Source organism: Podarcis tiliguerta (genome assembly GCF_965153285.1).
Source record: "Podarcis tiliguerta genome assembly, chromosome: 1".
Taxonomy (NCBI): Eukaryota; Metazoa; Chordata; class Lepidosauria; order Squamata; family Lacertidae; genus Podarcis; species Podarcis tiliguerta.
In genome coordinates this window covers 112866284-112881999 of record NC_139534.1, presented here as the reverse complement: position 1 = coordinate 112881999, position 15716 = coordinate 112866284, and the positions used below count along the sequence as shown (strand labels likewise).

At 42.5% G+C, this 15716-nt stretch overlaps 1 protein-coding gene across 8 annotated transcripts in view; it reads left to right on the top strand.

The window, feature by feature from the left end:
• The first annotated feature begins 2646 nt into the window (after positions 1 to 2646).
• FBLN5 (fibulin 5) overlaps positions 2647 to 15716 on the top strand; it is a 56235-nt gene continuing 43165 nt past the window's right edge. For 2 of the 8 annotated variants that reach the window (XM_083437962.1, XM_083437959.1), the window contains exons 1-4: positions 2647 to 2829; positions 3867 to 4127; positions 7062 to 7135; positions 10048 to 10102. In XM_083437962.1, coding sequence (XP_083294088.1) covers positions 7119 to 7135; positions 10048 to 10102 — 72 coding nt within the window. In that variant the 5' untranslated portion in view covers positions 2647 to 2829; positions 3867 to 4127; positions 7062 to 7118. Of the gene's footprint in view, positions 2830 to 3866; positions 4128 to 6794; positions 7136 to 10047; positions 10103 to 13752; positions 14031 to 15716 lie in introns of those variants that run through there. The other 6 variants (XM_083437961.1, XM_083437960.1, XM_083437963.1 and 3 more) reach the window with 6 other exon arrangements.

Below are 15716 nucleotides of genomic sequence, written 5' to 3'. Positions count from 1 at the left end.
ATTTTTTGTAATATTTTTCAAATTCTTTTAAAATTTCTGTCATATCCCTTATTGTCCTCTCTTCTACTTTTATTTTATTTATTAATTTTTCATTTCTTTGTTTCTTTAATTGCCAGGCAAGGATCTTGCCCGGTTTATTTGCCAATTCAAAATTTTTATATTTCCAAAATTTGATTTGTTGTTCTACTTCCTGTTCTATAATTTTATTATATTCTACTCTCAGTAATTTAATTTCTTGATTTAATCTCTCTTTATTTTTGCTTGCATAGGCCAATTTTTCCTTCCTTTTAATTTCTTCTAAAAGCTCCCTTTTCTTTTTTTTTCTTTATTCTTATATGCTATTGAGTTTTGTTGTATGAAAGATCCCCTAACAACTGCCTTCCCAGCATCCCACACTGTTTTAACATCTGTCACTTTCCTCCAATTATTTTCAAAATATTTCTTCATCTACTTTCTGGCTCCTTGTATTACTTTTTGGTTTTTTAATAAGAAAACATTCATTATCCAACTCCCCCCCCCCCTTCTCCTCTCTTCCTTTAAGAGTTAATGATACTGGATTGTGATCTGTAAGTGTTTTTGGTAATATTTCGGCATTCTCTGCTTCAATTGTCATATCCTTAGTAATCCATATACTGTCAATTCGACTATACGGATTTTTTGGTTCTGAGAAATATGTGAACTCCTTTTCGACAGGATATTTATATCTCCATATATCCACTAAATCAAAAATCTTTACCATTTCCACAAAGCTTTTTGGCAGCTTCCCTTCATTTCCCTCCCTCTTCTTCTGCGACCTATCCAGTTCTGGTTCCATTACTCCATTTAAATCCCCTAACACAATAATTATCATATCTATATATTCTTTTAGTAATGATCTTACTTTAACATAGAATTCTGATTTTCTTTTATTTGATCCATAGATTCCCGCTACCACAATTGGTTCCCCCTCTAGTGATATTTTGACTATTACAATCCTCCCCTTTTTATCTTCATATAACAATTCTGGTTCATATTAGCTTTTAACATACATTACAACCCCCCTCTTTTTTCCTACATCAGATGCGATGAATTCTTCCCCTAACTTTGGTTTTACCAATAGTCTTTTATGCTTAGTATTGATGTGGGTTTCTTGTAAACAAGCAAGGTATCACTTCTGCCTCTCTAAGATACGTTCTATTTTCTGCCTCTTCCTCCTATTATTTACACCATTTACGTTCCAAGATAACAATTTACTGTATTTTTTGCTCTATAAGACTCACTTTTTCCCTCCTAAAAAGTAAGGGGAAATGTGTGTGCATCTTATGGAGCGAATGCAGGCTGCACAGCTATCCCAGAAGCCAGAACAGCAAGAGGGATTGCTGCTTTCACTGCACAGCGATCCCTCTTGCTGTTCTGGCTTCTGAGATACAGAATATTTTTTTCTTGTTTTCCTCCTCCAAAAACTAGGCACGTCTTGTGGTCTGGTGCGTCTTATAGAGAAAAAAATACGGTAAATTTCATTCTTTATTAGTTAAAAAATTATAAAGTTAGTGGAAAGAGTTTAAATTATCTGCAGTGGTAAAGGAGAAGGGTTTTGTAATAGTTATTGGTCTGATTATTTACCACTGGAGTAGTTCTTTATCCTTCCACCCTTTGCTGAGCTCTTTCTTCTTCTTCCGCCTCATCCGATAGCTCTCCCTTTCTTCCTTCCTCATTTCTTACTTCGCTTTGTCCTCCTCCTAATTCTCCTCAATACTTCCTCCAAAACATGTCTGCTTCCTCAAATGTCTCAAATCGTCTTCTTTTTCCTTTGAAGTTGAAGGAAATCCCCACTGGGTATTCCCATCTGAAGGATATTGATATGGCCTTTAGTGCTTTTGTTAGAAATTGGAATTGCTGTCTCTTTTTTATCAGCCTGGGTGGGACCTCCTGTAAAATTATTATTTCCTTTCCATCTATGGTTAATTTGTTCTTACTCTTTGCTTGGAGGATTTTATCTTTCATCCAATTCGATGTGAATACAATGATGCAGTCTGCCGGCCATTTGTTCATTTTTACTTTCCTTGAGTTCACTTGAGATTTTCTGTCTGTTCTATTATGTCTTTTTCTTGTAAATGTAGACACTTTGCTAAGGTTTCAGTCATCTTCCAAATATCTTCCTTCTCCTCTTCTGGAACATTTCTGAATCTCAAGGTCTTCTCTTTAATCTGCATCTGTATCATTGCTAGCACATCCCCAGTAGCTTCATTTTCTTTTTCATTTTTTTCATTGTGTTTTCTAATTTTTCTAATTTCCCATCAATTGTATTGATTTTTTCATCCAACTCTCTTCTCAATCCTCCCACGTCCAATTTCAAACTAATAATAAGCTCCCTCAAATCCATTTCTTCAAGGCCTGAGTTTCTTCTTAATTGTTGCTGTTGACTTCCAGTTCCAGTCGTCTGTTTTTTAATTGCATGAGACATTTTGCGTTCTCTTTTTCAACCACCAGATGTCCTTCTATTGTTTCAATTTTCCTTTATTACTGCTTTTCCTACTTTGTCCACTGGGTGTCACTGTGTTATTTACTCAGCTTGCCAGCTTCTGCCCTCCTTTAATCCTCTCTTTCACTATTTTGTCTTCGTCACTTCCTCCTTCTTCCTTCTTCCTCCTTCCTCCTTCTTGATGATTACTCAGCGTCTTCAGACCCTCAACGCCATCTTATCTTATCTATTAAATTCCCCTCCTTTCCCCCACAGCGTTCCTTATTCCTTTGTCCTTATCTTTCCTTCAAGGACATTCAGTTTCAAAGCAGCTGCTTTACTCCGCCCAGCTCCAACAACAGGCAGCCTGCACCGCTTTGCACTTTGTAGTAAGTCCGTTTCAGATAGTGTGCTTTTTCAAATAGTTTAATTGCAATCTGAGTGATTTCTTTACACTCTCTCCATATTTTTTTCTGTTCTTCTGTCTTCCCTTTAATTTTGTGGTAGCATTACTTCTTCGCTATTTTTACTCTTTATATTGTTTTGGGTTTACTTGCTCTGTGAGGGATTCCCCCCCCCCAAGTGCCCCCCCTTGTCTTATTTCCTTTTAGGTTATATTGCTGCTGCTACCACTTTACGTTTATTTTAATATAGAAATAGAGATTTTACCATCTTGTCGCTGCTTCAGTGATGTGAGGCTTTTCACCGGTCTGTTTGATGTTCTTCTCTGTGCCTGGCTCCCCCCCCCACCTCAGCCATTTTTTTCTTTTGGCGAGGGGTGCCAGGACTCCAAAAAGACACTGCCGAAGTTCCTTTGACTTGAGCTTCCTTCCAAGCCTTCTCAGGGGTCGTTTAGCCAAACGTTGCCCCTCACAGTACCGGTGTAGGCCCCAACCTGCTTACTGCAGTCAGAGCTCACACTGTTGCAGCTGTGGTAAAAGCGGAAGTGGATTCCTGTCCTATGATATCTATACCAAAATAAATCACGAGTTGTAGCATAAGAAATTATAGTCTGTGCACTACTTGGTGCCTCGACAACACAATCCTTTTTTCCTTACTCAGATGTAAGCCCAATTAAGTTCAGTGGGGCCCAGGTAGTTGTAAGATTTCAACCTTAGGCTCAATGGCTGTGCATTTATGCATATATAGATTAGAGACACTATGTATGTTCTCTTCCCAGATTTAATATCTAGCAGCTTTCATGCACAAGCTTATGCAAGGTGCACATACACTCTCCAAAAGGCAAAAACGCTGTTGTAGTCCAAGCACCTGCTTAACTGCAGGAGTTGCCAGAAGGAGGCGTACAAGCCAAGGAACCACCTAACCATCTTAGGGACTCCACTCCAGATTTGTTTAGGGTTTACTCCTTAGCTTTTTCTTCTTCCAGAAGGCAGCAGAGTTTTAAGATCCGTTTTCCATCTCCTAGATGGACTAGCTTTGCAGGTTGATGAGCCACATCTGCCCCTCTTTCCTTCTACGTCACATGCAGAACCCACCTTCTTGACCATTGAACCCACTATTGGTCTCGTCCACTCAATCTGCAGAAGCCTGTCTTCATCGCATGCAGGGGAACCTCTCTAACTCACAGAGGGTTTGAGACCCATTGGCTCACTTCACCTGCTTTAGCTGGCCACTGAAAGCCATTTCCCGAGATGTGGCCGCTATCGCATGCTTCTAGGAGCCACAGGTGAGAGTTCCATGCAGGGTGGGAGCCAAAGGTGAACAAACAATCCCAGAAGGTGCATAGCGTGTCACTCACCAGTGGTACTACCCCTCCCCTGATATCCCATACACCCCAGAAAGGTATCATAGAGCAAGCAAAGAAGAGGTGAGAATCTGTATCTTACAAAAAGTACTGCAAAACAGAATTTAGATTGCATTTTAGCAGTCAAAGTTCAACCAGTGTAGGAACAGTGGATTAATTTGATATTGTATACTTAATATTAGCTATAAACCTTCAGCATAGGATGGACTAGAAGTATTTAAAGTTTATTCAGTCAGACTGCGAACGCGAACGGGACTTGGCTTGGCTTGCCGTTTATGCAGAGTCAGTATAGTCTCTTATCTGAAAATCCATTCAATTTGCACTTATCTCTGAACTTCATGTAGTTTCTGGAATAATGAATTTTAAAAGGATATGGGTACATTGCCAACATTACGATAAACAATATTTAAAAAAACCAAATAGTGATTTAAAACAACACTATATCATACTGCAGACAGCAGTTAAAACAAACAATGTAGAAACGTCATAAAACTATTGGCCCAAAGCCTGTTCTCGTTTTTTTAAAAGTATTTACATGTTTCTTGAATGCAGGTAAAGGTTTACAGTGGTATCTCGGGTTACATACGCTTCAGGTTACATACACTTCAGGTTACAGACTCCGCTAACCCAAAAATAGTACCTCAGGTTAAGAACTTTGCTTCAGGATGAGAACAGAAATCGTGCTCCGGAGGCGCGGCAACAGCAGGAGGCCCCATTAGCTAAAGTGGTGTCTCAGTTTAAGAAAAGTTTCAGGTTAAGAACAGACCTCCGGAACGAATTAAGTACTTAACCCGAGGTACCACTGTATTAATAGTTAAACTAGTCAGGCAAGTTTATGAGACAATGGCCACCTAAGGACCACCATTAGTCTAAAAAGAGAAGCGACAGTGCCCTCTGGGCAAATGAGTGGAACTTTTGCCCTCTAACAAGCTACTACTTAGAAAGGCAACAGGCAGTGCTAGAAGCAGGCAGCAGCTAAAGACAGACCCATTTCTGCTTGATTCCAAGGCTGTGATTCTGGGAGAGGCAAGACCTTCTAGGTCTGGATGTTAATGCTGTGAGACCCCCACCCCAAATCTTAGGCACAAGTTGTATATTTGTGTAGGTAAACCATATATCATAAAGACACCATGGTCTCCACTGTCTCTCATTCCAAGGAAGGCAAACCCCGGGAAAGCGCCCAGAAACCCTCGGAGACTAGGGTGGCATGCAACAATACATAGAAAGCAGCCATATACTGTCTGTCTAGTGCAGTATTGCCTATATACCTTGTGAAACATGGACCACTTATTAACGCCATCTCCAACTCAAAAGATTCCATCAACAGTGTCTCCAAAAAAAAATTACACATCACTTGGGAAGACAGGAAACTAATGCTAGTATACTGGAAGAAGCAAAGGTCACCAGTGTCAAAGCAATGATTCTTCAACATCAACTTCGTTGGACTGGTCATGGTGTTCGGATGCCTGATTATTGTCTTCCAGAGCAACTACAGTGGTACCTCGGGTTACATACGCTTCAGGTTACATACGCTTCAAGTTACAGACTCTGTTAACCCAGAAATAGTACCTCGGGTTAAGAACTTTGCTTTAGGATAAGAACAGAAATCGTGCTCTGGCGGTGTGGCAGCAGCAGGAGGCCCCATTAGCTAAAGTGGTGCTTCAGGTTAAGAACAGTTTCAGGTTAAGAACAGACCTCCGGAACGAATTAAGTACTTAACCCGAGGTATCACTGTACTCTATTCTGAACTTAAAAATGGAAATTGTAATGGTGGGGGTCAACAAAAGAGGTTTAAAGACTCTCTCAAGGCAAACCTTTAAAAATGTAGTATAAACACCAACAACTGGGAAACACTGGCCTGCGAGTGCTCCAATTGGAGAACAGCCTTTACCAAAGGTGTTGTGGGCTTTGAAGATGCTCAAACTCAGAACACAAGGGAGAAATGTGCTAAGAGGAAGACACACTTGGCAAACCCTCACTGTGATCAACTCCCACTCGGAAACCTATGTCCCCACAGTGGAGGGACGTGTGGATCCAGAATTGGCCTCCACAGTCACTTACGGACTCACTTTTAAAACCATGTTTATGGAAGACAATCTTACTCGGCCAAAGAAGAAGAATAAGAATTTATTTGTATTTATTTACTATATTTATTTTGCTATTACATTTTAATTCTACCTTTCTTCCAAGGAACTCAAGGAAGGAACTCATTCTTTGCCCATCAGATGGTTGAAGCTCTCTTTGGTATATTTGGTCGGCAATAAATTGTTTAGGAAGGGATAAGATAATGAGACATAAGCAAGATTGTTCTTGAGGAAGGCTTTCTGTCTGCCACATGCCAGTACTGCTGCTCCTCCTGTGGCACGCTCCTCAGTAACATTTGCAGCGGGAAAGGCTTCTCTTCAAACTGTGAGTGGGTTTTTTTTTAATCCTGGCAGGCTCCTCAGGAGTGTTGTGAGGAGTCTAGCCAGTTGGTGAGCTCTCTAATCTAAAACAGCTGTCCCCAGACTGAGGCCTCCCATTTGCATTGTTTAACATACTTAGAAAATGAAGTGTTCATTTTTAACATTCCTCCTCCAATTGGTTTAATGCTGAATTACAGAAGAGAACTAAGCAAAACCAGGTGCTTTTGCTGTATTCTCTCCAGTGTCTAAGGAGGAGCAGATCTCTCCTTCTCCCTTCACTCTTCTCCCCTCCTTCCTTCCCTCCCTCCCTCCTCCTCCTTCCTTCCTTCCCTCTTTCTCTCTCTCTCTCCTTCTGCTTCTCTATGATTTTGGGTCTTCCATTCTGTGGAATATAAATGATGGCAGGACTAACGTTCTGGCAAAAGGTTTAATGTGCAAAACTATTTTTCAGCTATTCAGCTGTGCACACGTTATTTTCCCCGCTCAACTTTTTTCTTCAGTTTTGGACATGACAGGATTAAAAAGGTAGGTCCTATGCACTCTCTTTCTCTCCCTCTCTTAGTGTTTACTGAATGCAAACCTTGCTTAATAGCTGATGTCTCTTCTCCTGTCACATTTTCTAAAACTGTATGTAAACTAACAGGAGGGAGAGCGGGGAAACTGACTATTCTGTAGCATGATGTATACATAGCATCTACCAATTTCCTATGCACTCTTTTCTCTTTTTGCCCTTGATAGCTGCAGTAACTCATAGAAAGTGTGGCTCTTAAAGGGGGTTTACCCCCTGTGCAAACATGTATAAAAAAAATATTGATTTCATTGTTCACTATTATTTAACTGCTATTGCATCTGGTGGCTAAGCCAGCCTCTCCAGCTGATAAATGTGACAGATCTCTTGAGAATAGCTGTCTGGAAGAAGTGAAAGGGACTGTAAATAGAACTCTTACAAAAGTAAACCTGGAAACACGACACTGAAGAGATATACAGAAATTCAGGGATTTGTTGTTGATGAGGAAGATTATATCACTCTCCCTGTAAATGGTGCTTTACAGAGGAGGCCAAACAAAAAAAGTCAGGTCTCTACCCCAAGGAGCTTGCAATGTAAATTTTGAATGGGAAAAAATGACAGAGGGAGGAAGAGGAAGGCAAGAGGTGAATAATATGCACAAGGTCAGTTACATGCAGCTAGGAATTAATCTTGCTGTTGACTGGTGACTCTGAACCCTCTTTCTTCCTCCACCCTCAAAAGTGTCGATGAGCAGAGCTTTATGTGTAGCACTTTCAGTACAGAGGAACAGAGCTCCTTCAGGGCCATTTAAGCAAGAAAGGTCTAACTCTGAATACCAGTTGCACCAGCAAAGGAGGGCTTTTGCTTTCATGCGCTGCTTGCAGGTTCCATGGGTGCATCTGGTTGGCCATGGTGGCAAACTGGGCTAGATGGAACTTGTGTCTGACCCAGCAGTCATCTTCCTATGTTATATTTGCAAGTGTGCTTGTTCTAACGTGTGGATGTAACCAACATGTGGTCACAAACAGGTGTGCCATATACTGGTATATTCATCAGGGATCCAGGATTGCCCAGTTATTTGTACACTCTCATTGGCAAGCCCAGGTTTGCTGCTTTGTAATATGAGCAACAGCTTGATTTCCTTCTTCTTGTGCTACAGAATGAATCTGCACTTGGGTGTGCATTTTTGAAGTTGGACTACCTCTCTGGAAAGCTTCCAGGAGCTCTATAGACAAAGTTCAGCATTGAATGACAGATGACATAGCACTAGGCAGTGTCTCTGGAGAACAATTCTAGTTTTCTATGACTGAAAGGCCTGCCAAGCAAGCAAACATCTGCCTGCACAGGATTACCAATGGAGGGATTTGCTTGTTTTTTGTGTGCTTTGTTTCTGAATCATGTTCTGAAGGGCTTGAGAAGTTGCTGTCAGAATTAAAAACAGCATTGTTTGCCTCCTCTGTAATATGCAGAGAGAACAAAATATGCTGTTAGCATCCACTTGTGCTTTGGGAGTTGAAAACTCTGGGAGCGGCAATGAGGAAAGTTTTTTTTGAAGCACTGGCCTTTCTAGAAAATGTTTTAAATCAAATCCCCCACAAACAGTTAAATAGACATAGAAGCTATATATTAATAAAGGTGCAATCAACCAAAAAGTTGTTTTGCACAAGCTCCATTAAACCACTACACTCTCTCATACATCAAATTTAAATGGGGCTTGTACTAAAATTATGATGGATTATTTCAGCTAATGTAAACAAGTTGCTTTCCTGGAAAGTAGATCACACAAATACGGTATGAACTAAAGTTCAAGAAACTTACGTTGAGAGACTGAGAGATTATATGACAGCAAATCTACAGAAATCATAATGTTCACATTTTAGACATTTGATTTCCAAGGAATAAGGAAGGCTGTATTTTAAGTATTCAAAAATAGTCAGCACTCTTATACCACTTTAAAAGTCATGGCTTCTTCCAAAGAATCCTGGGGACTGCAGCCTGTTAAGAGTGCTGAGAAGTGCTAGGAGAGCTCTTACAGAGTTACAATTCCCAGCACCCTAATGATCAATTGTAATAATGAGCTGTACTTTGAAGAGTTGGCACCCAGCACCTAAACACAGGACAGATATTAACCCGGTGATTCTCAAACTGTGTGCCATCTGAAAGTGTGCTATAAAATTAGGGGTTCTTTTAAGTATAGACTTCGCATGAAAGGCAGCATGAGGTCTCACTAACTCTACTGGAAGACCAAAAAGACAAAACAACAAACAGAGGACAGCAACTCCCTGCTAGCTGCGGGATCACACAGCTCAAATTCTCTACAGATGGGCAACCTGTAGCCCCTGTGGATGGTTTTGTAGTACATTCCCCATCATCCCGTTCTATCTGGGGCTAATGGGAGCTGGAGTCCAACAATGTCTTGGAGGGCCACAGTTTCCCCACAGTTTCTTCCTAGACCCAACAACCGGGAGATGACCCTTAAAGATACAGCAACTCTATTTTAAAGAACTGTTCAATAGGCCACAGGATCCTCCTGAATGCTTCTTTCATAGGCGGCTGTGTATTACTTGACTCAGTGAATGTTTCACTGCCCTGCTCTGCTATTCTTCTGTTGGAAGTGGGTAATTTAGCCAGAGTGGCCAATTTTGCTGTGTTGTGCAATCACACCTGATGCAGAGAAAGACAGCATTACTTACCCTCAGAGGAAGTGGACATTACGGTCAGGACAGACCCTTGTAGGCAAAAGCCCAGAGTCTCGTTCAGCGGAGAGCAGCCTCAAATGCTGCAGGACTGGCTTGCCACATATTAAAGTCAACAAAGTGATCTCCTCTGGATGCAATGGTGGCTAAGTGCAGTGGGGTCATATCAGAAAACAGGTGGGTTACACATATCACTGTCCTGCATAATCACAAGGTTTATGTTCCTATTGCAGGATAATTACCATTTTCATGGTGGCTGCCTGCCTCTTAAGTCGTGGGAAGACGCAGGTAAGATATGTCACAAATATTTCAACGTTTTATACAAAGAGATTTCATGACCGTGAACTGCCAAAGAGGAAGACCAGGACACAGTGCAATATTGGATTTGTGTTACACTGTTGGCTTGGGTCAAGACAGAACCAGAGCCTGACATTTGCATTAGACTTATTCTCTCATTCAGCTTGGTGGTGGTGCGTATAATAATAATAATAATAATAATAATAATAACAGTGTTATATGGCCTTTGTAAGAACAAAAATCAATAGCTGCATCAATAAGTAGAAGTGTCTTCGGACAGCGCTGGCCCTTGGCCTCTTTGAGTGAGATGGGCGCACAACCCTAGAGTCTGTCAAGACTGGCCCGTACGGGCAGGGGTACCTTTACCTTTACCTTTATGGTAAACTGACTTAGAAAAACCATGTAAAAACTAGTAAGAACCCAGCATTGCTATGCAGAACTTGACTTCAGCTCAACATCTTCTCCACACCCTTATAGATCAGTGATTGAACACATCTCCAGGTTAAAGGACCAGGAAGTGGCTCATGGGATAGGCCTCACTCTTTCTGGGACCATGGAGAACTGCTGTCAGCCAGAGTAGACCAGTGGTGGTAGACTGTGGCCCTTTACAGGCTGTTGGACTCCAACTCCCATCATCCCCAGCCAACATGGTCAGTGATGAGGGATTGTGGGAGCTGTAGTCCATCAACATCTGGAGGGCCACAAGTTCCCCACCCTTCAAGTACAAAATCTTGGATTTGATAGACCAATAGTTTGATCTGGTGTAATCAGTTCCTTATGTCAGCCTACCCAAATCCTAACCAGGTTCATAACAGATTCATAAGAATCGTGCCCTAAAGCCAATCACCTAATAGGCAATGTAGTTAGGGCAGAGGTAATATATACTTCTACCAGATATGGTGATCAGGTGAAAAAGAGGGCAGGATTCTGGCACCTAAACAGTTTTGTAGACAAGGGAGTTTCAGCTGCTCCTTTCCACTTTAACCAGATGGTGGCAAATGTATTTCCTACAGGCGCATCTTCAGGACAGAATTCCCTGCAACATGAGCTGTGACAAAGAGACATACGTTGACAGAGAGATTCTTGATAAAACTATTGTCCCTAGAATACAGAAGGCAGAAGCAAATGGCCATTGTTTAATTTAGCTTTAAAATATATAGGAAAACACACTTTAGGCCAGAATTCTAAGGTGTGCAGTGAAACCCAAACAGTAGAGAGTTTGTTGTTTTTTTAAAAAATGAAAGGAGGTCCAGGCCCAGAGGCCTACCATTTGATGAGAATGAAAAACAATAATATGTGACTGCTTTTATTTATTTATTTTTAAGATGGTCTTTTTTTTTTTTAGCTGTTAATAATATTTTAAAATGTTTTTATGTCCGATGGTTTGTCTCCAGTCAGTGACATTGGCCTATTAGCACAAGGAGGTCCACTTGTATGACAGAAGTCCCCTTCCCTCTCATCTGCCCCCCTATGTGCCCCCCTATGTGGCAGCGTTGGTTGGAGGTTGGTCCCCAGAATAGTTTGGGGAGGCACAGGGGGGATAATAGCAAGGGGACTTTCTATTGCTACAACCCTTTATTTTCAACTGTATTGTTTTGCCGCTTTGTTGTTTGCTGCCCTGGGCTCCTCTCAGAGGAACTGCAGGGTAATAATAATAATAATAATAATAATAATAATAATAGAAACCTGGTAACATAGCTGTCTCTGGGATGCTAGGAGCACAGTCTCTCTCTTTTTGGCTCTGAGGAACTGCAAAATGAAACTGAGGAGATGGGAGTAGAGATGGAGATTCTGAGGAGAACTGTAAACAGGACAGAGAGACTGAGGAGATTACAGAGAGGGAATAAAGGATCCATATTGGCAGAAACAGTAGCAACAGTTAATGCCTTTTGCCATCACATAGAAGCTCCAAGGCCAAGGTGTGTGACAGAATTTGAGGCCTAGCCCTAAAGCTAGCAATAAGTTTGTGAGATTCTGAATGCTGGACTCTGCTTTTATTCTGTTGCTTAGAAGCGTTTTAAAAATTGTATACTTGCCCGAGCTGTTCCTCTTCGTCCCTCACCTCTTTCCTCCTTCCTGTTAAATTCTAGCTGTTGCCTTTCAATTTAAATAATTTGCTCACTAGTTGCTTCACCTACCTATGGTGGACATTTACACATAGCAAAAAAATTAGGATAAAATAGGACACATGTTTTCAGAAACATTCCACATGCTACTTTATATGTATCAGATGAAAATTTAGAAATAATTGCTGCAGTTTAATTAGAAATGCATCTGATGTGCATATGTCTGCAGCTCAGTTGGTAAAGCATGAGACTCATAATCCCAGGGTTGTGGGTTCGAGCCCCACATTGGGTGAAAGATGCCTGCATTGCAGAGGGCTGGACTAGTTTCTTAGGGGTGCTGGGAAATGTAGCTCTGTGAGGGGTAAACTAGAGTTCCTAGGATTATTTGGGGGAAATCATGCGCTTTAAATGTACGGTACATTATCAGCCTTGGACATCAAATATAATAATAATAATAATAATAATAATAATAATAATAATAATAATAATATATTATTTGGACCCCGCTCATCTGGCTGGGTCTCCCCAGCCACTCTGGGCGGCTTCCAACAAAGATTAAAAATACATTAAAATGTCACACATTAAAAACTTCCCTGTTTTCTAAATGTCAGGTAGTCTTTGACATCTGATGGGAGGGCGTTCCACAGGGCGGGCGCCACTACCAAGAAGGCCCTCTGCCTGATTCCGTGTAGCTTTGCTTCTCACAGTGAGGGAACTGCCAGAAGGCCCTCGGCGCTGGACTTCAGCATCCGGGCAGAACGATGGGGGGTGGAGACGCTCCTTCAGATATACTGGGCCGAGGCCGTTTAGGGCTTTAAAGGCCAGCACCAACACTTTGAATTGTGCTCAGAAACGTATATATGATGTCTTCCAGTATTATTAAATTTATATGCTGCCCTAAAGGTCCCTAGGGCAGCAACAGAGCACTGTCCTCTTGATAGTCCCTCAAAAAAACCACAAAAAACCACATGTGCATGGCACAGCTAAGCAAGCTAAGATGCTGGGCCAACACTTAACACACCCCTTGTTATCCTCATCAAGCAGGGTGTTGATGAACACAACCTTCATTGCATTGTCAGGAAATTCTCACACATATTCATGGATCACTCTGGCCCATGAATGCTGTGAACCCAGTTTCCTTGGAACTTGGCAGGCAGGCTGAAGAGTCTTGACCGGTGGGACAGCTGGCTGAGCTGCTTGCACAAGCTGTCCTCTCAGGGTGGCAATCTCCTGGGCAAAGGCTTGGAGGGCTCAGTAGACACCGATGATCGCAGCTGCTCCCGCCGCCCCCCAGCACCTTCATCCATTCCGGCACCTTGAGAAGGTGTGGGTTGGATCAAACTGTCCTGGATGTGGGGCTTGGATTCCATTTTCTACTATAGACTTTATTGCTCAGTTCAGTATGTTATGGAAGCAAGGCAAGGATCACTGGTGCATGGCATGGCAACCTAAGATGTTGATCCAGCCGTAGACACGCCTCTTGTATTCCTGTTGCAAAGGAGCAGAGCAGACATGGCATTAGCTCAGCAATACACTGGGTCCCTCCATGGTATTGGATTCCTAACCCATGGACGTCTCCCCTGGATTACACAGATGGCACTCAGGGCCTAGCTGCGATCTGGCCCTACCATCTGGGTTCCTCTCTAAGATCAAGCATCATATTGAACCCCTCGCATTGCTCACCCCAGTGAGCCCAGCCTCTCCATGATGTCACCATGGGGCTGATGACATTATCCCCCTTCACCCCCTCTCAGCCTTTGGATTTGGGCTTATGTGGAAAGCAATCAGTTCAGGGGCCTGAACATCAACTTCCGAGGACCAATCATCAGGGACACAGCTCTTCTAGTGATCAGGTATTGCAGGCAGCCGTGGTGCTATCTAAAGTCTAAGATGTGTTGCACTTCAAGTTATTCTTCCAACTTGATGTTCACTGGGGGGTGGGGGGAGCTGCTGTCAGATCGGTATGGGTGTGGTGGAGGGGGCAGGGATAATAAGGGTGGAGTTTCATGGAGAGCCAGAGAAGTAACCAGAATGTGACTAGGTTGATTTGTTCTTCAACGACATAGGACCCAAATCTGAGGCCTTCTAACTTGTGGCTTCACGCTCAGGTGGCCTTTTCCAGGTGGTTAGTGCACGTCAGCAGCTTTCATGTAAGTGGCCTTGGCTCCTTCTTGTAGCAGCTGGCCTTGGCTCGAGTTCTTGTAGCAGCTGTTGTATAGCTTGCAAGTCTTGGACAAAGTCAGTAGCTGAAGCAACCAATAAAGTATGAGTGAAAGGTGCATGGGTGGAATCCATAGCTGGTAAGGAATGGAGTCTATTGAGTAGAGTTCTAGAAGCAGTTGTATACAAATTTGGGAGTCCAGTGCAAGGGATCAAAATGAGTCTCTTGCTAAAGGTGTCGACCACCACTAAAATTGTAATGTGGTGCTGAGGTTTGGGTAGTTCAGTGATGAAGTCCATAGAAACCATTTCCCATGGTCCAGTGGGTGTAGAGGGTAGTTACAGGTGGCAGGCCAGCCCACTAGCAGGTGTCACATAATTTTTGTACATCATTGGACATATTTTTTTACATGTTGGTTTATTTTGGAGGTCTTTAAGCAGAGGCTTGACAGCCATATGTCAGGAGTTCTCTGATGGTGTTTCCTGCTTGGCAGGGGGTTGGACTCGATGGCCCTTGTGGTCTCTTCCAACTCTATGATTCTATGATTTTTGGCCACCAGAATTCTCGAGCAACCGTGTGCAGGATTTTATGTTGTCTGAAGTGTCCTGTAGTGGGATTATCATGGCATTGCTTGAGCATTTGGGCTGTATTCTCATGGTGGCACATAGATTACTTTAGGATGAAAGAATAGTCCACCCTGAACAGAGTAGTCGGTGGAGCTGTCAACATTAGGGGAAGTTAATTCTTGCATTTTTCCCCTCAACAAAGGGATCTTTGTTGCTCTTTTAAAAAGGTAAAGGACCCCTGACAGTTAAGTCCAGTCTGGGGTTGCGGCACTCATCTCACTTTACTGGCCGAGAGAGCCGGTGTTTGTCTGTAGACAGTTTTTCTGGGTCATGTGGCCAGCATGACTAAGCTACTTCTGGCAAAGCCAGAGCAGCGCACGGAAACACCATTTACCTTCCTGCCGGAGCAGTATCTATTTATCTACTTGCACTTTTTGGCGTGCTTTCGAACTGCTAGGTTGGCAGGAGCTGTCCATTATCAATTGCTCTGGATGAAGGGTTCAGTTCAGGCTCCCACTCTGCTCTGGTGCTGTTGTATTCTGGCTTGCAGAAGAAGGCATCCTCTCATCAACTTTGAGTGCTGAGTATGTTGGCAATCTTGAAATGGAACCAGGTGAAAAACTGTGACTCGTGGAACTGTCGTTGATTTAGTGGCTAGGCAATCCCTAAGTTGTGGTGGTCCATCTGGATCTCTATAGTGTGTTGCCGCACCTTGAAAGTGTCTTTGATGTCTTTGCACCAGATGGTGTGGTTCTGTTTGGGCAGGGTTAATTTTGGGGAGTAGTACATGTAGGGACAAGCTGCTCCTCCCA